General features: G+C 46.6%; 1 protein-coding gene across 1 annotated transcript in view; it reads right to left on the bottom strand.

Moving 5' to 3' along the window:
- The window catches only part of trpc5a (transient receptor potential cation channel, subfamily C, member 5a), a 56,689-nt gene that overhangs the window by 18,342 nt on the left and 13,130 nt on the right, over window positions 1-25,217 (bottom strand). The window contains exons 2-8 of the mRNA XM_062383526.1: window positions 12,987-13,024; window positions 12,224-12,326; window positions 11,851-12,101; window positions 9,476-9,592; window positions 9,266-9,328; window positions 9,042-9,179; window positions 8,423-8,629 (exon numbers count right to left, since the gene is read on the bottom strand). Coding sequence (XP_062239510.1) covers window positions 8,423-8,629; window positions 9,042-9,179; window positions 9,266-9,328; window positions 9,476-9,592; window positions 11,851-12,101; window positions 12,224-12,326; window positions 12,987-13,019 — 912 coding nt within the window. The 5' untranslated portion in view covers window positions 13,020-13,024. The remainder of the gene's footprint in view (window positions 1-8,422; window positions 8,630-9,041; window positions 9,180-9,265; window positions 9,329-9,475; window positions 9,593-11,850; window positions 12,102-12,223; window positions 12,327-12,986; window positions 13,025-25,217) is intronic.

Below are 25,217 nucleotides of genomic sequence, written 5' to 3'. Positions count from 1 at the left end.
GGTGAGTAAAACATGAATAAAGGTCAATATATTAGTCGGCTGCTGCGGCAGATTATTGAACCGCACACACACACACAAATATGCACACACACACACCTGGATATACAAACACACACACATACACACTCCACATGTATAATGTAGTGGAGTGGTAATGTATAATTCAGCCAGACTGCAGGAATCACAGGCGCAACAACAACCAAAAAAGACCTTTAAATTATTCAAACGCACAAACAGAAACACACAGTGTGTAGAAAAACACACAAACACACACACACACACACACACGAGAAGTTCATTCTATCACGCACACACACATTAAAGTTTCAAGGGGGTTTATATCGTAGGTTAAACGGAGGTTAGGCGTCGATAGCGAGAGAAGTCTTTTCGGTCCAAACGTCGCCTTCAATCGTCAGCTGAGGAGACGGAGCGAGGGAGGATGAAGAGGAGGAGACGGAGGTAAATAACGAGCCATAAATGTCAGTGTGATGTTGTTTCTGTCCCTTTTACCGGCTGCGGGACTGAGAGGAAACCCGAGGACAAGGTCGGACGGGAGGGAGGAGAGGAGGGGACAACCGACGAGGAGACGATGACGGAGGTAAAGAGAGAAAAAAGACTAAAAATAGGTTTTAGGTAAAAAGACTAAAAGGGCTTCAATCAGAGGAAACTCAAAGATTCAGTTCCTGTCGTCTTTCCTCCCGTCACCTTCCCCTTCCCTCAAAACAACTCCATCTTCTCCCACGCTTTTAATATCTCTCTCCTTCTCCCTCTCATCTCCCGCTGATTGCTGTCATTTATAAAAACGTCGCACAAAATTGTGTGTCCCTGTAAAACCGGTTCCTCTCGTCTTCCTCCACCGCTTCCTTTCACTTTCTTGTTTTTTTTCGTGCTTCACCCTTAAACCTCAAAATCAACCTCCACTCCACTTCTCTCTCGTTAATTTTCATTCCCAGTCTCTCTCTCTCAATCTCGAGTTTGCTCTACATTAAAATAAAGAAGTAGAAAGATGCCGTCCTCCCCCCCCGCTGCATGTGACTCACTCGTTCTTTCGCTCACTCTATTTCTGTTCTGGTTTCCTCTGTTCCACCTCTGCACCTCGTTCTGGTTTCCTTTCCTTCATGTGTTCGCTCCACCTGCCATGTCAGCTCATAACCATCCGTCTGTCTTCATCGCTTCATCCCTCTTTCATCCCTCCTGCTCTCTCTCTCTCTCTCTCTCTCTCTCTCTCTCTCTATCTCTATCTCTCTCCTACAGGTTTCAGCATCTGATGCGTCCAATCGAAACGCTCAGCCGACTCTCCAGCAACTTGGCCGCAACAAAGAAAAAACGCACTTCCTGAAGAACAGGATTAAACACAACAGCAGGGAAAGTGGAGAGCGCTGTGCTCTTTACTTTAACGTTTGCACTTCTAACAAATAAAATATATTTACTAAACGTTTAACATTTAAAACATGAGGGAATACATATTATGTAATTGATTTCAGGACATCACTGTTATCTTTATATTCCCTCCATTACAATTGATGCACACTAATACTAGTGTGCATCAATTTCAATCCATTGATGCGCAGATTGAGAGCAACCAGGTTATGGGTTTGAAATGTTCTCCTCGTGGGAACCAGTAGGTGTGACTGGTTGTTTGTCCCTGTGCGTCGGCCCCGTGGCGGACAGACGTCTTGTCCGGGCTCTATCCCTCTGATCCAAGATCAGCTGGGATTGGCTCTAGCCCCCCCCCCCCCCCCCCCCCCTCCCATGCCCCTCAGAGGATAAGCAGTAGAGATGATGGATGGATGGAAGGATTCATGATTCATGACCTCTCTCCGTCTCTGTCTCTCTCGGGGGGGGGTGGGGGGGGGGGGGATTGTCGCAGGTTTTGATACAGCTGATCGTTACACCCTCACACCCCCCGGGCGATGTTACTGCAGCATGTGTGTGTTTGTGTGCAGAGGCTTAAAAGCAGGGCAGCGGATTCCCTCCGGAGTTTTCAGTTTCACTCAATAAAACTTCACTTAGAGCCAGTGTGTGTGTGTGTGTGTGTGTGTGTGTGTGTGTGTGTGTGTTTATCTTGTAGCTGCTCTTTCGCCTCAGCTCCTAATAAACACTAATGAACCGTGTTGACAGAATTCCCCTTTTGAAGGCAGCTTTAATTATTAAAGCTGCCATAAAATCAGTGAATATAATCTTCCACATGTGAACCAGGCTCGTTCACAACAGCAGGAGAATGTGTAGAGCGTTGAGGCGGGGGGGGGGGGGGGGGGGGGGCCGGTAGAGCAGCAGGACACCAGATATATGACATCATCTGTGATATAGAACGACGCTCACTAGAGCAAATAACTTCTAAAAAGTTAAATTTCTCATGTTATTGAGGAAAGTGATAAAAAGAGTTCAGTTGAGTACTTTTTGTGCCATTCTGGTGACAAATAACAAATAAACACTCAAACCTACACGAGTGGAAACATAATAAAAAATGTAATAACGTGTTTTTTCTCTGAGCAGCAGAAGAGGAGATTGTTTTTTTGTTTTACTGGACGTCAAACAAATAAAAGCACGCCTCTGTTCACTGTGTCCACGGACGATTTAGGGTTGAGAGTCACAGAAAAACTAAGTGTTTCCAATTCTTTTCCGTGAATAAGAATAAAATGATTATTTAATTCCTTCCAACAATGTCAATCCGAATATAATCTTTTAAATCACCTTTTTAAAAACTAACCATTACCTTTTTTATTACCTTGTTTGTGGATTTTTCTGAATGCAGCGTTTTAAATGTTTATTTCTGTATTTCTCTTTAACCTGATCTTATTTGCCTTAGTCCTAAAAGTTTGAATAAATAAAGTTTTAAATAAATACATTTTTAACTTCTAATCACAGTTCACATGTAGAGCATATGATCAATGATATCATGGTTAATAAATAAAACTAGATAAAAGGGGTTTGTCACAAACAACATATAATCATCTCTACTTTATTTCCACCAACTTCTTTTTTTTTAATATTTCTCCTTCTCCTCTGTCGCTCCTCATTCGGTCGTTTTTACTTCCTCTCCTCCTCACATCTTTACTCGTTCCTCTCCCACCTCTCTCCTTCTCATTTCTAAGTTATATATATGCATGAGAACTGCTTCTGCGACAGGGCGCTACACGCGGTCCGTTACGTCCTGTGTGTCAAACAGCCAATCAGAGAGTTTATTTAGGGTTTAAAGGCCCGGGGCATGATGGGTAACCCGAGGCGCTTGTGTGTTCTAGTCAGAACCACTGAGTCGTAACCTGAAGTTACCTCTGTGTTATGCAACTCATCACACTTTCATCTCCCCTCCTCCGTCCCCCTATTCTCTCGCTTCATCTCTTTCTGTTCAGTTTATCACAGGAAAGGTTGATGGTCAGATCGATAACCATGGAAATATCGACAGAGAGGAGGAGAGAGAGGAGGAGAGAGAGGAGAGAGGATACAAATTAGAGAACAGGACAGGAAAAAGATGAGAGAAAACTAGCTGAGAGAAAGGAAGGGAGGGGAGCGGTGAGAAAACAGGGAAGGAGCTTAGACAAGGAAAGGAAAAGAGAATAGAAAAAGTGGGAGGAAACAAGAGGAGAAAAGAGGAAAGGAATGAAGGGAAGAGCAGAATGACAGGAGGAGTAGAGAGGAAATGAGATGAGAGGTTAAAAAGAGAGTTAAAAGGAGGAAAAGAGGAGGCAAGGAAGGAGAGAAACAAACGAGAGAAGATGAGACAAGAACACAGAAGAGGACACAAGAGAAAAGATTAGAGGAGAGGAAAAAGAGGAAAGAACAACGAGAGGATGAAGGGATGATACATGAGAAGACAAGATTACAGGGGAGCTGAAAAGAGGAGAGGTGAATGGGGAGGACAAGAAGAAAAGAGGAGGGAGGAAGAGGAGTGGAAGCAATGGAAAGATGGAGGGTCGAGAGGAAGAAGGACAAGCTGAATGGATGAACAGATTTCCCAGGAGACAGAGAAAGAAGGTTAAAAAGAAAAGATGGAGAGAGGGAAGAGAAGAACGAGGAGATGAGGCAGGAGCATGTGGAATGCTGAGCTGGACTGTGTGTGTGTGTGTGTGTGTGTGTGTCTGTGTGTGTGTGTGTTTGTGTGACAGGTAGTGTGTATTGATCCCACAGAAGAGTGTATCGGAGATGTAATTTGCACACAGACGAGGACGACACACTCTTCACCACACACCCAAAGTATTATCTAATGTGTGTATGTGTGTGTGTGTGTGGCTGTGTGTGTGTGTGGGTGTGTGAGAGAGACACCTCGACCTCCATCATACAGAACACACACAGCAGCACAAACAAAAAAGAACACACATGCACACGACAAATCAATGACAAAGCAGATGAGCTGAGAGGTCGTCCAGAAACAAACAGACCAGAGGAGGAAGAAAAGAGAGGGAGAAGTGAAAGAGAGGAAAAAATACAACGAAGAAGCGAAGGAAGAAAACCAGGAAAGAAGACGAGTGAGAGACGGGTGAGACAGAGAGAGAAAGACAGAGAGAGAGAGACACTGAGAATGAATGTGGCAAGAAGGAAAAACACGAAAGGGAGAAGAGGCTGAGATATGAAGTGATGGAGAGATGGGGTGGAGGGAGGAAGGAGAGAGAGAGTGAAGGGAGAGGAGGCTGAGGTATGAAGTGATGGAGAGATGGGGTGGAGGGAGGAGGGAGAGAGAGAGTGAAGGGAGAGGATGTGACAGAGCGAGAGAGGTGAGGGAAGAGAGGTTTGCAGTTTGAGGAAGGCTTGTGTAAGTGTTCATCGAGGGTCTCCTGAGACCCACACACACACACACACACACACACACACACACACACACACACACACACACACACACACACACACACACACACACACACACACACACACACACACACACAGACACACACATACACAAAGCCACACACCCATTAAAGGTGTCTGGAGAGGCTAATGTGGCATCTGTTTGTTTGCCAGCATCTGTTGTCATGGTGTCCAGGAGCTTGTGTGTTCCTGTCTGAGTCCTCGTTCTAACCACGTGCACGTCCTCCGTCTCCACATCCTCTGTCTTCACTGTCTCTGTCTTCACTGTCTCAGTCTCCACGTCCTCCGTCTTCACTGTCTCTGTCTTCACTGTCTCTGTTTTCTCCGTTTTCTCTGTCTCCACTGTCTCTGTCTCTGTCTTCACTGTCTCGGTCTTTACTGTCTCTGTCTCTGTCTCTGTTTTCTCTGTCTCCACTGTCTCTGTCTCCGTCTCCACTGTCTCTGCTTTCTCTGTCTTCACTGTCTCTGTCTCCGTCTCCACTGTCTCTGCTTTCTCTGTCTTCACTGTCTCTGTCTCCGTCTCCACTGTCTCTGCTTTCTCTGTCTTCACTGTCTCCGTCTCCACTGTCTCTGTTTTCTCTGTCTCCACTGTCTCCATCTCCACTGTCTCTGTCTCTGTCTCTGTTTTCTCTGTCTCCACTGTCTCTGTCTCCGTCTCCACTGTCTCTGCTTTCTCTGTCTTCACTGTCTCCGTCTCCACTGTCTCTGTTTTCTCTGTCTCCACTGTCTCTGTCTTCACTGTCTCGGTCTTTACTGTCTCTGTCTCTGTTGTCTCTGTCTTCACTGTCTCTGTCTCCGTCTCCACTGTCTCTACTGTCTCTGCTTTCTCTGTCTTCACTGTCTCCACTGTCTCCGTCTCCACTGTCTCTGTCTCCACTGTCTCTGTCTCCACTGTCTCGACTGTCTCTGTTTTCTCTGTCTCTGTTTTCTCTGTCTTCACTGTCTCCACTGTCTCCGTCTCCACTGTCTCTGTCTCCACTCTCTCTGTCTCTGTCTCTGTCTCCACTGTCTCTGTCTTCACCAGCAGCTCCAGACGACCAAACCGCAGCCAGATCCTTGTAATTATACCTTTTTGTTCTATTTCAAGAAATCAGACTGAGACATTCAGGGGAGCTTATTTCCATCATGGCCACAGAGTCACTTCCTGTTCGTCAATTAGTCTTCAAAGTAAAAGTACAAGTTGCTGTGATGCTTTATATCAAGATGAATTAAGAGCTTTTGCACCAGAACATGTAAATTCCACATTAGAGCGTAAGGACTCATTCTGTCCATATCTTCTTTTCTACCTCTCTTCCTCCTCATCCCTTCATCTCTCTCTCTCTCTCTCTCTCTCTCTCTCTCTCTCTCTCAAGTTCACACCTCCCTGCCCTCTCCTGTCTTTATATATCTCGCCCCTCAACCGTCTGAAAGTGTCTTATTAACCGCCGGCAGATCTCTCTCTTCCTCCCTGCTTCCTTCTCAGCTGCTTCTCACTCCTCACATCTTGTTGGAACCCCTTATTTCCTCCTCCTACCCCCCCCCCCCCCCCGTCCCCCCCCCCATCCCTCTTCTCCTCGCTCTACATTTGCGAACACGTCTCCTTCCTCCACCGTCTTCACAGCACCGCGGGATGTTGTGAAAACCGCAGACTTTCTACTTTCCCGGGCGAGTCACGCTCAAAGGACGACTCTGCCAGAGCTGCAGCCAATTATACCTCCCAGCAAGGTGTACTGGATGGCAGGCGTCTCCAGTGCCGGCAGACGCCACAGAGGCAGACAGCTCCTCCGAGTATCCATGAGTCACATGGATAGGAGGAAGCATGACGGATATTTAATTAGTGTTTTACTAGCTGCGGCTGTACAGTGAGGAATACTTGAACTTGTGACCGAGCCGTGGAATTATAATAATACAAAAACGATCCCAGGAGTTTATTCGGATCAAGGAAGAGATTGAAGCTGTAAAAAAAAAAATTCGAGGATATATGATAGGAGACTCACAGGATGTAAGTTTCATTCGGATTCATTATTTTGACATTTAAGAAATAAAGCCTGGTATTTGCTGGTGAACACATCTTAGGAACCACCACCACTTCTATATGTGTATATAATGGCTGATATATCACTATTGGAATGTTTTACTCCATAATCCTTATTTATCAGGCTCTACTGTACAGTGTTTGTGTACATAATATATACACACACATACACACACACAAAGAGATAAATACAATGGACCTAAACATCGTTCACCACATGTATCAGAAAATGTCCTGGTCAATAAGACAAAAGGGTTTACGCTGCAAAATGAACGATTTATCTTAAGCTGTTAGTACAAAGTTAAAATATAAAGTCCATTTATATGCTAATGTGTAGCGTCATCTCCTCGTGTGTATTTAATCATCAGTGCTGTCACTGCTGCTCGAGGGCAAGTAAGCAGCTCTCATCCCATTGACCTCAAAGTCCCTCCAGACAACAAGGCTCTGCTCCATTCATCCTTCTCTTTCTGACCTTCCTTCCTTTCTACTCCTCTTAAATCCTCACCTAGGTCAACACTTAGCTCCCCCCCCCCCCCCCCCCCCCCATGTAAAAGATGTGCTTATAACCCTCGATTCAAGGCTCAACAACCAAATGTTTTTGATTTAAATGTATCTTAAAAAGTTTCCCTAAAGGCTGTGTGAGGATATCCTCGACAGGTGAACTCAGGACTGTGATGAGGATGATCGCACCCAGCAAAAATACAAACTTGCTGCACATCATTTGACCTTTTGACCCCTGAGATCGTCTCTATTTGAGGAAAAACACGTCACCGCTCCGTCTGACACTTCCTCCACCTATCGACTCTCTTCAGATCTTAACCTCCGTCACCTCTCGTACTCGAGAGACTGAAAGCACTTCAACTCCCGGCACTTATGTCTCCCCCCCCCCCATCCATCTACATATCCACCTCTGGCTGCCGTCATCGCTCCGCTTTGCCCTTTCAGAGACGGAGATCGCCTCGGGAGGTTTTCTAACTCTGTTCTCTTCTCTAACTCCTTCCAATCAAATCGTTATCTCCTTCTCGCTCATGCGCTCCCTCCATCCCTCCATCTCTGCATTTCTTTCTTTCTGTCCCATTAAATCTCTCTTTCACGTTCAATCACTCTTTGTATCCACTCACACCTGTTCCGGCTCATCTTCTCACTCTGTTCTATTCTTCTCCTTCCTGTCCCGTTCATCCTCCCTTCTTCTCCACATATCTTACCCTCTCACTCACCCTCCCTCTGCTTCCACTCCGTCTGTTGCTCTTGCCACGAGGACAGCGAGTTCCTCTAATTGCTCAAAAAGATATGTTGTAGAGCAGGCTGGTGTGTGTCTGTGTGAACTGATATTACTCGGGGAGAGGGTTCTAGTCAGTTCAACCAGGCTCATCCATAACCACCCTTGACCCCAGTGAAGCTGCGCATTCATAAATGATAGAAACATGCACACGTTTGAAATGTGCTGTAGTCACAGTTCTGCACAAACACAACATCGCCATTGTCACACAAACAAACAAGTTGCTTTAAAATGTCATTTTTCTCACTTACTGAAGAAAACACAGTAGTTTCAGCTGGATGACTGTTTACGTCTGGTCTTATCTAAAGAAGCCTGAGAGTCCCTACCTCTTTTTGGTGATATTTGATGGCCAGTTTGAGTTTGGCCAGGTCGTGGCACTGTCTGGGGTCCAGCTCCTCGCTCTGGTCGTTGTCCCTGTGGTTCAGGATGGTCTCAAGTTCTCTGGAGCTCCGGGCCTGGTCCAGGAGGTCTTTGGCGAATCGTTTGCACTGCTGGGACAGCTCCTCGTACTCCTGACGAAACTCGTTCTCCACCTGAGAGCAGGAAGATGCGATAGGTCAGAGTTCTTAGCCTCAGATTATTATGGTTGAATGTTCTCCTCTCTCCCGCTCTGGAGAACCGCTGGTTAAAAGCAGACAGTAAATCTGTCGTGCACAGCTCCTAATAATAGCACCGGTAAAGGAAGCCCTAGAGGAAAATTAGCAGCATATAAACAAATGTTAAATCCACAGAGGACTTAACAGCCCAGCAGGTTTAGGATGAGACATCCCTCCAGTAAAGTCCACTGTGATGTTTGGAGAATCGAGGAGGACTGAAGATTTTCTGGAGCCTCCTGCAGTCGACCAGAAGTGACAAAGTGGGAGCTTCTCATTTAATTTGAGGGAAATCTGTATATTTAGGAAATTGACCACCGGCAGAAATCCTGAGTCTCCTGCACGTCTGTACCTTGCTGAGCTCTTTGAGTTCCCAGCCCAGTCTGAAGGCCGTGAGGATGGGATCCTCACTGGACAACGCGATGAGGGAGGGGGAGGCCAGAGCCTTGTAGATGTTCAGTCGAGATCGGGAATGCCGAAGACTGTCCACCTACAGGAGGACGCACAGATAAATGAGAGGACAATAAACGGTATCTTCTAAGTTTATAGATTTGTAGTTTAATCTATAGAACTCACCTCTGAACTGGAGACGCACTCCACACAGTCACATCGTATCTGGTGAGGTCTGGGAATAGTGACCTACACAACAAAAACAGAACAATACATCATCTACGCCGATATCTAATCAATGACATCATTATTTATTGATTTAATATTCAGTTATTCTAAAGTCTTCCTAAACAGATTGAGGTGTAGACGGTGTCTCATGTATCTCAGCGTCATCACCTTCCGCTGGACGAGCAGCTTGATGATCTCGTAGTTGTTGGTGTGAGCAGCGAGCATGATGGGAGTTATGTCGGGGGTGAACTCTGAAAACTGGCTGTCCATCATCAGCGAGGGAACCTGGAGAAGAACGAGGAAGAAGAACGATGCCCCCCCCCCTCGTTAACGCGTGGATGACACTGATGGATTCTTGTCTCTAATAATAAATTCTCAGTTTAATATTGTTTGTGAAACCTCCTCATTAGTGCGACAGTAAAACAACTGATAGGAAACAGGAAGAACTCGAAGCACAAGACATCAGCAGCAGGATGAATCTAATTAAACCCACTTGAGTCAGAATGGAACAAATTAAATAAGCACAATAGAACTGGGAAACAGGTTGACTGCTGCGGAGCTTTGTTTATCTGCTGCAGCCTCGTGATGCATCTCACTGATACGAGTCTGAACCGGTGAAAACCAGGGTCATCCCTCATGTGGAGGGAAGACACACGAGTCCTCTTAACAACACATAGAACAATCAAACCAGTTGATACGGACACAAACACACATGCATTCACACTCCATCGCCAGACAACAGGAGAAGGAGGGACAGGAGCAGACTTGAGGAAGAGGAGTGAACGAGAGAGGAGGAGGAGGAGGAGGAGGAGGAGGGAGTGGAGAAAACACGTGTGGACTCTCTTTCATCTCTCGGAGGGAGGATGAAGCCGAGTGCTTCTCCTCATCCTCCTCATCGCTCTGCCGCTATCTCCTCCTTCACCTCCTCTACCCCCGTCTTTCATCCTCTCTTCGTCATGTCTCTCTTCAACCTCCCTCCCTCCCTCCCTCCCTCCCTCCCTCCCTCCCTCCTTACCAAAGCCTTTTTCATCTGGTCTCTCTTATTTTTGCAGGAGAGTGTGAAAAAAACATCTATCACAAAATTGACAACGAATCACCCAATGATTAAAGACACACACACACACACACACACACACACGAACATCTAAACAAATACAGATGAAAATGATCTATTTACAGTAGTTTGAGTTGAATTAGTTTTTATTTGGGTTATTTTTCGAGTGAAAAGAGAAAACCCATGAAGAAACATTTAAATTTATATTGTTTCTATGCCTTGAGAGAGGGAGTCTGCGGAACACGTCCTCATCTGCATATCTCTCACTCTCTCAATGTTACTCTTCCTCCCTCCATCACTTCTTCTTCTCATGACCTACTACTGACAACATCTCTCTCTCTCTCTGCTTATCTCCATCCCTCGTTCAAACAAACTCTCCTTCTCTTGCTTTTCAAAGGCTCTGGACAAAAACTTTAAATTTTACTTTCATACACGAACCAGAGGCATTTTTTTTAACATAATTGAAAACAAATCTCTGTCCACATGACTCCAATTCACAAAATATCTCCATCAAGATGAGAACACAACACAAACACAACAAAAACTTTCAACTTTTGACCTTTCAGACACTCGGCTAAGGTCGTTTCTCAGCGTCGCTTCAAGAATCTTCAAAATGACAGAGAGGACTTTTCTGATTTAGCCGATGGAATGTAGAAAGTCCCTGCTGCTCCTCTGTGTGTCTGTTATCTTATATTTTGACAGACTGCAGCACGAGAAAGAACAACGACAGATAAAAGTGTTTTGTCTCTTTAATTATAAACATGATGAGCACAGACCCACGGGGGGGGGGGGGGCCTGCAGCTCCATCGCCTGCTCATCCAAAACAAAAGGAGAAATGATTCTCTCTCAACGTGGAGGTGAAAGAAAACAGAACCACAGCGAGAACACATTTGTTCCCGTCCTCGTCCAGCTGAGAGCCGACCAAGAAATCCTTCCCACAATCCTCTGCTGCGTCCAAGGGTTGGTTGCCATGGCACCGTGGCACCTCACAGCCTCAGACGGTCCAAACGTTTATGTAAAATAAGACGTCTCTGTTTCTCTTTCATTTTCTATCATTTAAAATATCTCCTTCTTACCAATTACACCCCCCCTCCCTGTCCTCAGATCTCTTTTCTTGTCCAGAGTGTCTCTCTCTCTCTCTCTCTCTCTCTCTCTCTCTCACACACTGTCTGTCTGTCTAAAAATCCTGTTTGTCTGTCTAAAAACAAAATCCTGTTGCACAGTTTGTCTATAAAACAAGCTGTTTAATTTCCCTTCTCAGCAGAATCAAAATGAATAAATGTACCCCCCCCCACACACACACACACACACACCACACACACACTCAAATATGGCAGGTACACACGGTCATGCATGAATGCGCCTTAAGGCCTCAAATTAACATACATCCATGAATCCATTTCTCTCTCTCATTTGTTTAAACACAGTCATCCACATATACACACTAACACAAAGACACACACTCACACACACACACACACACACACACCTGTTTCTCGCCGCTGGGCCTCCTGTGCGACAGCAGCAGCTCCACGGCGCCCACCACCTCCTTCCTGATGGCGTAGAGCAGCGCGTCGCCCGTGTGGATGCCGTGGTCGAGCAGCAGCTCCATGATCTCCAGGTTCTCGTTCTCGATGGCGATGAGCAGCGCGCTGCGGCCCAGCGGGTCCAAGCAGTTCACGTCCATGTTGTAGTAGACCTCCGCCTCCCGGAGGGCGTGTTTGACCCCCGCATAGTCGCCTGGGGAGGGAGGAGGGGTTCACAGCAGGACCATGTTTGTGTGTTCTGGTTCTTTAATGTCACAAAAAGGAGTGGAAAGAAGTGATGGGGATAAAGATAAAGAGACAGGTGTGTGTTTGTACCTTTCTCCACAGCGGTGAGGTACGCCCTCTCCTCTGCAGACAGCTCCACCTCAGCCCTCACGATCTGCAGGGGGATGCGGTCGCGGTACGGCGAATACGTCGCCTGCAAATCAAAAACAACAACAAAACAACAACATGACACCGGTTACATGTGTCTTTAATCAACAGTGACCCAGTTAGAGGAGAAGGAAGGAGCTGAGAGTTTTGGTTTCCTCCTTCACAGAGGTCAGGGTTCACAGTTGAAGTCGTTTCAAACGGTTTAATCAAACTTTTCAAATGCTCATTTTATGCAGCTAATGGCCTGAAACTGTAAATGTTTAACTCTCTCTTTCATGAGGCAAATACTTCTATGTTTATTTGCAAGAAGAAAGTGTAACTCAGTCCTTCTCACAGGCGGAGGTGTCGTTTTTCATGCAGCGCTGGATATTTTATAAACCCTTCAAAAAGGCCGAGGCGCCACCATCCGTCATCGCCTCCGAGCCGAGAGACGCACCGGTCGCACCCGAGAACATGAGTCATGGCGGCAAAGTAACCATGAAGTTCCAGTGAGGCGCGTCGGGGGGGTGACGGTGACACGCTCACGGCTGATCTCATCTCGCAGCGACGAGGAGAAACAAACAAGTGATGGATGGAGCCGCACGTTTCTCACTGTGTCTTAAGACTTTGTGTCTGTGCCTGCGTGGGATTCATACAAGATTGTGCGATAAACCAGATGTATCTGTGCGTGTCCATGCATGTGCGTGTGTGTGTGTGTTGGACTCACCTTCTTGTAGTACAACTGTGTCATGGGATTCATCTGGCCTGTCAGGAGAAAAACGGGAAAAGAGAAGAAGAGTTACGACTCAGTGAGTAGAAGTGATAAAAGATAAACTTATATGAGGTCACGGTGATATCGTCCTGAACACCGACACAAGGCGCTCGTGCTCGTGAGCAGCCCGCTCTCGCACCACGTGCACCACCTCTCTGCCGAAGACAGATATGCTAATGTCTCCAATGTGGGTCAGGACTCGGTCTGACACTGGGAACTGAACCTGTTACCACAGCCGAGACACCGATCTGCATTTTTAACACGGCTGTAATTGGCCGGGAGGAAAAAAAGCTGACGGGGCACAGAGATATTTTTAGAGGAAGAATTAAAACAAACACACACACACACACACACACACACACAGTCTGCAGCCTCTTGTTTCGGTTTGGAGGATGTGAACAATGTGAATGGGGGGGGGGTGGGGGGGTTCTACAATGTGAATGTCCCAGAGCTCACACTTCCTCCGAGGCCTGAAATCCAATCAAGCTGCTCCAAATTCCTCTAAATATTTCAGATTCTTTCAGGAAGAATCCATTTTTTATTCCTGAGAAATCAGTTATTAATATGTCTCCTCGTGACGACTGGTTCCCACTCTGCGACTCTTAATCCATTTTCTCTTTCTCCGTTACAGTTTGGTCTCAGTCCAGTCGTCTGCGGGTCACCGGAGGTCACTCCGCCTGGAAATCCACTCGCTTGCAAATATAAATCATCTAAATGAAAATGGCAGCTCATTACAGAAAGGTCAGACACATACAAGATGGCGGGGGTCGCAGTTTATCCTCCCGCCTCTTCCTCTGTGGTTAATTGAGTTTAATCAGCTTCATTATGGCTGAAGGAAGTTCCCTGGAAGTCGGTCGAACACGTTTCTTGGGAACGACTGTAATCAAACCTCTGATGACGTTTCTCCTTCCGGGCACAGAGGAAGCAGTACGTTGTATTTTCAGTTCACTTGACGCTTCGTGCACGTGGAGGCGTTCATTTGTCTTTCAGCTGCTGACGAGCAGAGTCTGTGACACCCTGCACGTCTCCGTCACTCCTTCATACAACCTGTGATTAACACAGTGTCACTGGAGCGTCACACATCGAACCTCTCAGTTCTGACCACGACAGCCCCCGGCCCTCTGTCAGCAGAGATAACAGCTCAACCCGAGTGACCACGAGCATTCAGCTTCTGACTCGACACAGAAGAGTGAGGGTCTGAACCAAGCGAGGGCCGAAGGAGTCCTGGTTGCAGATCTGTGATTTCTTGCAGAGCTTCTTTTTAAGTGCACTGTTTCCCCCGAGCTGCTGGTGCTGCAGCAGAGAAACTTGTTTATTGAACATTAAGGTAAAATAAATTGATCCCACTAAGAACAAATCCTGCAGGTTTCAGCAAACACAAAAACGGCTTTGTTTCTTTCCTGCTGATAATTTAGTTTCCCCCTCTTTCCCTTTTCTTTTTCTAACTCTTCTGATCTCAGGATAGAAACCATGGGCTCGTCCTGCACTGGACCTGTCACAGAACTGGGAGTGATGGGCATCAGCTCACAGCCGAGGGTCTGTTGACGCCTAAATTACGTGGATGAGATTAAATTACATGGATGAGATTAATCCTGCGCTGGCGTGCTGCTGGAATGCAGATGCTTTTGAGAATCTGCATTGTGAGGGAGAATTTATGCTGACGGCTTTACACTGCTCCACTGACTGTGGCTACGGCAATGCAGATACACCCCCGGCTCGGCTCCTATCTCACCCCATCGCTCCCTCGCACCGAGTTCCCCAGCAGCCGGGACTTTCCCTTCCCTCACCTTCCATTTCTCTACGTCTTATTTTTTCCCACATCAATCCTCCATTGCCCTGCAGCCTGTTCACTGCTGAACACTCCCTATCTGTCACTCACACGCTCCTCTCCTCCTCCTTATCTCTCCTCCTCAGGAATCTCTCTCTCCGGCCCCGATGTCCTCGTCTTTCACTTCCTGCCTGTTTGAGATTTTCTGCTCTATTTTCTGTCTCTCGCGTCTATTCCCTCAAACAAAAATTAACTTCCTCTTGAACTTGCTCCTCCTCTTAATTCTCTTCTTCCTCTCTCTTTCCATCTCATTGCCTCCTCTTCCCGTCTGGTTTTCCTCTCGGCTGCAGTCGAGGTTTGCTCTCTCCACATCTGTCTCTCTCTCTCTCTCTCTCTCTCTTCTCCTGCATTTTTTCAAACGAGTATCAGAACCACATCATCACACTGAATCCTACTAAATAAATAAATCACACATCGCAGAAGTTAAGTTGCACCTGAAGCTGTTTTCAGACATGTTCCTGAAATGTTCTTGAGGTTCTGGAAAGGATAACAAATATCTGAGGTAGTTGCTCTGGACATTATTCTGGAACTTATCCTGCAGCTTCCTGGGGAAATGTGAGAAATCAGCAGGAAAATGTCGCAAGTGTAAATTAGGCTCACATCGGTTTGTGTATTTTTCATTTCGATTTGTTGTCTCGTGCTTTTATTGTTGATTCCAAACGCATCTCTCTTTGTATTCACTGGTATTGATTTAATGAGAATGGTGCAAAGCCGTCACGTTTTTGGAATGTTTTACCCTCGAGGAGAGCCTGAACTGACGATCTGATAAGGATCCTTAGCTGCAGAACTTCCTTTACAGCAGGAAGATGTTAATCCTCCGTTTAATGAATCACATGTTTCAGCAGAAGACACTTTATAAAGTGAAGAGCGGCGGAAAACTGTGAGATAAGCAGAAAGTTTCCCCGTCACCGAGCTCTAATGAGAGAAAGTGCTGCGAGCAGGAGTCAGGAGCCAAGCTTTGATTATATCTGGGTCTCTCGCTCCCTCTCTCTCTCTCTCACCCTTCACCCCCCCCCACCCCCTTCCCTCCTCTCACTTCGTCCCTGTCACTAGCAGTTGCTGCAGTAATCAATAACAGAACCGGCCTCCTCAGGTGAAACCTCTCAGGGGTTCTGACTCTAGAACTCAAGAGTAAACATCGTTGACTTGACGTTAGACGAACTCAGGACGATAGAAACATTCCAGAGGATTACTCTTCACGTTTCTAGTTTAACGAGGAAACTGTCTGGAACAATACAAATATCTCAGGATGAAGAAGAGGAGCCGTACACGTAGAAGACGAAGACGTCATCTTGGAAAGACGAGGACATTCCAGAGCTTTCGGAGATGAGGCCCGAAGCTTTGTCTTCTTTTGGTTTTGTTTATGTTTCGTTTGTGACCAAAGAGGAGGCTGTGTCTTTAAACCTATTCAGCAGCCAGCCACCAGGGGGCGATGCAGATAACTTGGTTTCACTTTTGGGTTAGAGTTCGGCACTTTGTTTGTCTGCTATCGTCCGTCATCCCTCCATCTATTAACCCTTCTTCCTTTTTATCTCCTCGGTCACTTTCAATAAAAACAACCTGTCTCTCATCCTCAGTCTTCCTCCATCTTTCCTGCTGTGACACCCTCTCTCTCTTTCCTCCTCTTCCCTTCATTCATCCCAGCAACATTCCACTTTCATTACCTCGGCCGTCCATCTCACTCTCTCTCACTCCCTCTCCTAGTTGTTCTCCGGCTGTCTCCTTCCATCTTTCCTGTAGCTCATCAAACTCCATCTTTCACTCCCACTTTCAACCTCAGTATCACTCTCTCTGCTCTCTCTCCCTTTTCGGCTTCTCTCGTTTTTACCCTGCACTCCTTTCGTTGTTTTTTATGTTATTTTCTTTCATTTCGTCTCCTCACACTCTTTAGTGTCTCTGGCTCCTTGAGTCATTCTCTTACTCTTGCATTCTCCTCACAACCTCTTCCCCTCTCCTCCCCCCGTTTCTCCCGCTCTCCCTCCATCCCGGGAGGATGTTTTCAGCCCTCCCCTCCCTCCATCTTGGCCTTTTCTTCTGTAAAGAGATGAGTTTGCATAAAAGAGAGAAGGGAGGCAAACACCCCCACAGCAAAATACAGTGAAGGGCTTTATTAAAATGATAAATCGGAACTTCACGTGTTTGATAACGTGATCTCGTGTTTATTTAATCTCAGACGTCATGAAGGTGACACGGAGGCAGGAAGAGTCGCTGCAGCTGAAACCAGGAGGCTGCAGTTTCTAGGAACTTCATTTTATTACAAGGTGTCATATTTGTACATATCATATTGGGACATAATGTATTGTAAATAATGTTTTTACATTTGATAGCCTTACATATTATATTGTAAGGTATCGTATTTTAATTTCATTTCTCGTGTATCATATTGTCACATCTTTTAAGGTTTTATATTATATTGCATCATTTTAGTTTCATAGTGTCATATTGTATTGTAAGGTATTAAACCATAATGCATTGCATATTGTTACGTAACATGTCATATTGTATCCTATTGTATAGTACTGAATACTAATGCATCATATTTCATTGAACAGTAATGTTTTGTTAATATGCTTTTAATGGACCATGTTGAGATAAATGCTCCGTGGATAAACCCTTGAGATAAAAGCTTTTGTATTAAACATGTTGACCCAAAACAGACGTAGAGGTGAATGTCAGTGGTAATGACCGAGCAGCCGATCAGGTAAACATCACCTGGGGATTCAGACCCGCTGCCTGAGGCTGCAGGAGCACAGAGACACTCACGTTAATGATTCAGTGAATTAGGAGCTTTTCACACCGAGAGAGCACACAGGGCAGCTCAGGTACGTGAGGGAGAACACAGTGTCTACACAACATCCACACAACGTCCAAACAGCGTCCACACAGCGGTGACACGCAGATTTAAAATAGCACACCACGCCGGTGATGGCTCGACTTCCAAAAGCTTCCATTACCCGCTGCATGGTGCCAAAGTAAAGTGTATAAAGCTGAATCACAATGGATTTATCAAATTGCACACAACCCGTCGCTTGTTACACAACATTCTGCCTCTAACATGCAAAGCTGCAGCAGAGATCCTGTATGTTCTCACTCCAGAGCTTCACAATCACAGCTCGTCTAAGGAAACACATCACTCACTCTGAGTCCTAAGAGCCAGAATTACACTCACACATTTTAAGTTAATGTTTTCTACCTCTTCCATCATGCACACACCATGGTGTAGAGCTAACATCGGTATAAAGCACTTCCTTTATTGATCCCGGGGCAGACGTGGTCTTTACCCCGTCTCCGAGCCAGGACAGTGTCAGTTTCCATCTCCTGTGCAGTGACAGCAGACTCATAATGTGAGACGTAATGAAATGACAAATTCAGCCTGAGGCCAGAGGTAGAATGGATTCTCCTTCTAATGAGAGCAACTGGAAGAAGAGGGGAATTTAAAAAGGACGGTCATAGTCTACAGGGCAACAGAGGAGAGGAGGAGGAAGAGGAAGAGGAAGAGGAGGAGGAGGAGGAGGAAGAGGAGGAGGAGGAGGAATGGAAAACTCATCCAGCAGAGGAATTGGTACAAGCTAACTTATTTGATTCCTTTTTGGTGACGAGACTCAAAACATCTGGCCTCATGCAAGAACCATTTGTACATTTTTCATCCATATCAGTGACGGTCACTTCTTCTCCTCCTCCCGTTGCAATCATCGTTTGCCAGTTTTTTAAATATCCGTCCATTTCCTTCTAAATGTCAGTGTTAGCGTTGAGAGAGCAGCTTGAGTCTGTGTCTTAAAACCACAGCTGCTGAAGCTGATGAACATTTCCTGTCTGCATCTCTGAAATCAGGACTTCAAGCTCCGACCACTTCAAGTTGTAATTTTGGGTCTTTGATTAGTTTTTCGTGAAAGAGCACTTCCTGGCATAAGAGGCAGGAAACAGCCTCATATTGGATTATCGGGGCTCTGATTATGCTGGTGTGTTATCCCCTTACACTGTTGTTTACATTCTCAGGTTTCCGCACAACATTTACACACTTGACTCAAGTTTCATGACAATCACTGTACGAACAAATGGACATTGTATTGCAACATGTTTCTCTCACGAGGACCATTCAGGCTTTTCGCTTGTACCTGCGAAGCAAAAAAGGGGAAGTGGAAAGATGTGGAGTGAGATTAGAGGGAGAGGAAATCTCACTTTGAAGCAGGGGAGACAATTGGGGTAAAACGGAGGAGGGAAGGAGCGGGAACAGAGAAAGGACGAGTCACAGAGGAGGCAGAGGTGAATCTTAATGAGCGACCATCGCTTCATGTTCACAAGCGATAACCCGAGAAGACAAACCCTGCTCTGCCGTGTTGCGTTCGAGGACTCTGCTGCTGCCGCTTTGACAAAGAAGGGCAAAGGCAGGGCAGAGGGGGATCTTAATTGGAATCTTAATTAGTCCCCAAACAACTTCCCACACTGAAATTCAAACCCGAGGAGCGTGAATCTCCTCCGCAGGCGGCAGAGCGGCAGCTTTTGATGGAGGATGGAGCAGGACTTTGGAGCACAGCCTAAAGGGGCTTTGCTCCGGCTGAGGGAGGGCTTAAGGAGCCGGGGCGTCACCAGAAGTCACAGTTTAGACCGGATCAACAAAAAGAACTGAGAGTCAGATTGTTAACACAAAGCAGGAGAGGGCAGGAGAGAGAGCAGGAGAGAGAGCAGGAGAGAGAGCAGGAGAGAGAGCAGGAGAGAGAGCAGGAGTGAGAGCAGGAGAGAGAAGGAGAGAGAGCAGGAGTGAGAGCAGGAGAGAGAGCAGGGGAGGAAGCAGGAGAGAGAGCATGAGTGAGAGCAGGAGAGAGAGCAGGAGAGAGGGGAGGAATGAGAGCAGGAGAGAGAGCAGGGGAGGAAGCAGGAGGGAGAGCAGGGGAGGAAGCAGGAGATAGAGCAGGAGATAGAGCAGGAGTGAGAGCAGGAGAGAGGGGAGGAATGAGAGCAGGAGAGAGAGCAGGAGGGAGAGCAGGGGAGGAAGCAGGAGATAGAGCAGGAGTGAGAGCAGGAGAGAGGGGAGGAATGAGAGCAGGAGAGAGAGCAGGAGATAGAGCAGGAGATAGAACAGGAGTGAGAGCAGGAGAGAGGGGAGGAATGAGAGCAGGAGAGAGAGCAGGGGAGAGAGCAGGAGAGAGAGCAGGAGAGAGAGCAGGAGAGAGAGCAGGGAAGAGAGCAGGAGAGAGAGCAGGAGAGGAAGCAGGAGAGAGAGCAGGGGAGGAAGCAGGAGAGAGAGCAGGAGAGAGAGCAGGAGAGAGAGCATGGAAGAGAGCAGGAGAGAGAGCAGGGAAGAGAGCAGGAGAGAGAGCAGGAGAGGAAGCAGGAGAGAGAGCAGGAGAGAGAGCAGGGGAGGAAGCAGGATAGAGAGCAGGAGAGAGCAGGAGAGAGAGCAGGAGAGAGAGCAAGAGAGAGAGCAGGAGAGAGAGCAGGAGAGAGAGCAGGAAGGAGAGCAAGAGAGAGAGCAGGAGAGAGAGCAGGAGATAAAGCAGGAGAGAGAGCAGGAGTGAGAGCAGGAGAGAGAGCAGGGGAGAGAGCAGGGGAGGAAGCAGGAGATAGAGCAGGAGATAGAGCAGGAGTGAGAGCAGGAGAGAGGGGAGGAATGATAGCAGGAGAGAGAGCAGGGGAGAGAGCAGGAGAGAGAGCAGGAGAGAGAGTAGGAGAGGAAGCAGGAGAGAGAGCAGGAGAGGAAGCAGGAGAGAGAGCATGAAAAAGAGCAGGAGAGAGAGCAGGAGAGAGAGTAGGAGAGAGAGCAGGGGAGGAAGCAGGATAGAGAGCATGAAAAAGAGCAGGAGAGAGAGCAGGAGAGAGAGTAGGAGAGAGAGCAGGAGAGGAAGCAGGAGAGAGAGCAGGAAAAAGAGCAGGAGAGAGAGCAGGAGAGAGAGTAGGAGAGAGAGCAGGGGAGGAAGCAGGATAGAGAGCAGGAGAGAGAGCAGGAGAGGGAAACTGACAACTCAAAGTTTTTTCTCTCAATTATGGTGGGGGCATTCATTTTTTTACCTGCATATAGACGGCTGTATAGATGATTAACCCCGCCTCTAAACTCAACCACACCACAATCCACTCTGCGATTAAAAATGAGGTTAAAAATGAAAGATGGCAGCGTGTCCAGGATGTTTCATTTAACGGGAAGAAGTGAAGCTGCATCATCCATCTCTCTTTAAGGTTTATGGTTTATCCTGGAGGACGCCCCCCCCCCCCCCCCCTGCTGCTCCTCTTCAGGCTCCTTTCACTTTGTCTTCATCATATTTGTCTTGGTTGGCCCCCGAGGGCAGAAAGCGCCACATGATCTACAGTTTGTCGAATCCCTCGTGGCAGCGTTCTGATTCACGGGTGTGAGGCTGTGTGAACACAAGTCACTGGAGGAACAGTGCAGGTTGGATCAAACCCCACAAGGCTCCATGACAGAGCCAAAGACCCAGCAGCGTGAACATCAGGCTGGAAGATGAAACCTAGACGGCTCCTCTCCTCGTTCCACCCCTCGTTTCACACGGAGGGATAATTACAAACTTCCACTTTACAACCTGTTAGTGTGGAAGGAGGCGGGGGGGGGGGGGGGGGGGGGGGGGGGGGGGGGGGGGGGGGGAATGGGACGAGGGAAAAAACTGGCGAACAAAACTATGCTGGCAGATGAAGCCATGTTTTGTTGTGTAACGCTCTAAATATAGATCCAAAAGGCATTCGGCTGTTCAGGAGACGAGACCGCCAGCTGAACTGGAAATATCTCAACCCCCCCCCCCCCCGCTACCTTGAATCCTGGGGGAGCAGCTCCCCCCCGACTTCCTCTGGCTCTAATCCCTCACCCCTCCTTTCTCTTCTAATCCCACTTTTTGTTCGTTTCCCCTCTTCTCTCCGTCTCTTATACCATTCTTCTTTCTCATCTCTCCTTCCTCCAGTTCTTCACAGCCACTTCTCTCTCTCTCCTCTCCTCTTCTGTTTTCAACTCGCTCATCCTTCCTTTGATTCCCGTGCCTTAATTCAAACTCTTCTCCTTCTCTCATTTCCTGCCATCCCTCACGTCACCTCTCCCAGCCATCTGTTATCCACTCCCACCACAGCATCCCTCACCTCTCCTCCTCCACCTCTCTCCGTCTTGTCATTCATCTCCACTGTCATCCGCTCCCTCCATCCCTCATCTGTCCTGCCGTCCTCTTCACCTCCGGACTCCTATCCACCTCGTCTCCTCTCCCTCGCTCTTAAACTCGTCTTCCATGTTTGTGAGTCATACCGATAAAAACCTGAGTTCATCCTCTTTCCTCCTTTCTTCTTCATTCCATCGCTTTCAACTCTTCCTCCTCTGTCCTGTCCTCCTTTCAAGACAATTGATTTAATAAGCTCTCCTCTATTGCCATTGTCCTCGCTCCTTCTTTCCCAAATTTCCCAGAGGCTTTTGATAAACACCTTAAGAAAGACAGAGAGAGAGAGAGAATGACAGGGGAGAAAGAAGAAGAAAGGAAGACAACTACAAAAATTTGACCAATTTTGACCAAATGTCAACTCTCGTTAAGATTCAGTTGGATTTCTGTTTGACTCGTAGCCAGTGAGAGAGATTAATTAAACCTCTGCTCTTCTGTTTATTCAGTACTTGAGCCTCGTCCCTGATGAAACACTGTTCTCTGACTTTGGCTGGAAAACGTTACGCCGGGAAAAACAAAAAAACTTGACCAATTGGTTTTTGTTTAGTTAGCACAAGATAATTTTTGATCCTTCAGGCTGCGTTTGAAGATGATTGCATCACAGGGGGCAACGAGTCATCCCTCCTTCTATCCTTCCTTCCCGCCTTCCCGCCTTCCCTCCTTCCCTCCTTCCCTCCTTCCCTCCTTTCCCTCCTTCCCTCCTTTCCCTCCTTCCCTCCTTCCCTCCTTCCCTCCTTCTCCATCCCTTCCTGCCTTTAATTTACTAAAACGTAATTATACAATGAACTATAATTGAATTTGTTGCGCTACATCAGTCTTCTTAATTGGCCTGGTCTCCATGTTTCACTGTGTGTGTGTGACTGAGTGTGTGTGTGTATGCCGAAGTGACTTTGACATGTGTGTGTAATGGTAAGTGCGAGTCTGTAAGTGGACGTGTGTGACTTTCTATAATCAGTGACTTAAAGTGCAAGCGCCCATGTGGATCGTTGGTTCACTCAGACACACACACACACACACACACACACACACACACACACACACACACACACACACACACACACACACACACACACACACACACACACACACACACACACACACACACACACACACACACACACACAGTAAATGATGAACGGTGATAAATTGAGTCATTATCATGTCACATCTATATGCTGCGTCAGTAGTCTTGTGTAAGTGTGTGTTACAAGAAGCAGGATCCAGTGTGTGTGTGTGTGTGTGTAAGAGAGAGAGTGAGATGTTTGCTGCTGTTTTACTGATTTACAAACTGTCTCACACACACACACACACACACACACACACACACACACATACACACACACACACACACACACACACACACACACACACACACGTCTTGTGTGATGCTTAGTCATGACTAAAGGAGGCTGAGTGATCGCCATGGAAACAATACTCAGGTTGGACCAATCAGGAAGCAGCTGACGTGGCTTCCTGCAGCAGAGGCAGGTTGAAAGTTGGAAGCAGAAGGTTCCTGATTCACATATCACACTTATACATGAGGCCCTGACATGTCTACGAGCAAGGCACCTGGACCAGGAGGGACATCCACTGATTAAGAATAATGAGGAAAAACAACATTCATGGTTTTCTTGTGTCGCACATCCAGGAAACCTGAAGAGACGAAGAGGAAGATATGAACCGTTCCCTCTTTATGTTTGTGTTATATATATTTATATATCAGTAATAATAAGTCACAATAACAACGCCGAAGATATCGCTCATCTTGTTTTCACACCGTGAAACCGACGCAAGAAAGAGGACCCACAAAAACAGGACACGGGCTAATTAGACGCACAACCTATGTGTGTGTGTGTGTTGGGTTAATTAGCCAGGAAGACAGCAGGCAGACGTTAGGCAGCCTCTTTTGATCTGACTGCTAAGTACTTCCCAGAGATACACACACACACACATACAAACACACACACACACACACACACACACACACACACACACACACACACACACAGTCACACACACAGTCACACACACAGTCACACAGCATAAAAAGTGTCCACATTCTGTTATTGTTTCACTGACAGCAGAAGAACAACAGACTTTCCAATTATGGATGACTCAGCGACACAATCACAGTTACCAAACCTGTGTGTGTGTGTGTGTGTATTTGTGTATGTGTGTGTATTTGTGTGTGAGTGTGTGTGAGAGCCTCCAGACTTTCTGCAGAGCTTCCCGGCCATAACACGTTTCTAACACACGAAAAAGAAAACAAATATGTCAGCGGTGCCACACACTGATGAAGACGTCAGGGGAGTTAACAAAAAACAAAAACACGTGATCAGTCCTCCGTCTCATGTGAAGACTCAGAGACGTGTGTCTGCAAACATGTAATGTGACCCTCTGAAGCAGAGCACGCTATCAACATGTCTACTAAGTGTTTCTGTAAATGAAATTAAAAGAAGAAGAAGAAGAAGAAGAAAAAGAAGAAGAAGAAGAAGAAGAGGTGTAATTATTGTTAAGACCACAGCTCCCGACAACATTAACCCGAATACAGAGACATTAGATGACAAATTAAAATATTTTTGACAGGTTCTCAGCTTTTATCTTTAAAACTAATAAATGAGGTTTGTCTCCAGAGCATCTCAGTGTATTCTGAGTGAACCTCCACCGACAGAACCAGAGAAGAAGAAGAAGAAGAGGAGACAGGAGATCGAAGACAGCAAAGGAGACAGATGGAGGAGATATGAAAAAACAGGCCGAGCCGTTCCGAGCTAGGACTGTGAATTTACACCAGCGTGTCTTTGCTTTAATGACACGAAGGGAAGTAAAATAAAACTGCTAAATATTCATGACCGAGGGAGAAACTGCCAGATACATGTCTGAGAGACACCGGGAGACCAAGTGACTCATTTAACTCTTCACTGGCTGAGTCGAATCAGAAATAATCCAAGTAACTGAAGATAAGAACCAATCAGGAAGAGAACGTGTGTGAGTCTGCGTCTTCGTTTGCTAAACTTTCAAACTAAACTTCGTCCAAACTAAAACACGACCCAGGAGTTTTCAAACTAAAACACGGCCCAGGAGTTTTCAAACTAAAACGCGGCCTTTACACAAGGACTCCATAGCAGCACTGATGATGGAAGTAGCTGTGGTTTCTTAAAAGATGGAAGTAGAAGAAGAAGAAGAAGACGTCCATCGATGAAGATTTTTTACACGAAT

This window comes from Platichthys flesus, chromosome 24, assembly GCF_949316205.1.
Source record: "Platichthys flesus chromosome 24, fPlaFle2.1, whole genome shotgun sequence".
NCBI classification, from domain to species: Eukaryota; Metazoa; Chordata; class Actinopteri; order Pleuronectiformes; family Pleuronectidae; genus Platichthys; species Platichthys flesus.
The sequence above is the reverse complement of the archived record's forward strand: the minus strand, read 5'-3'. Positions and strand labels throughout refer to the sequence as shown.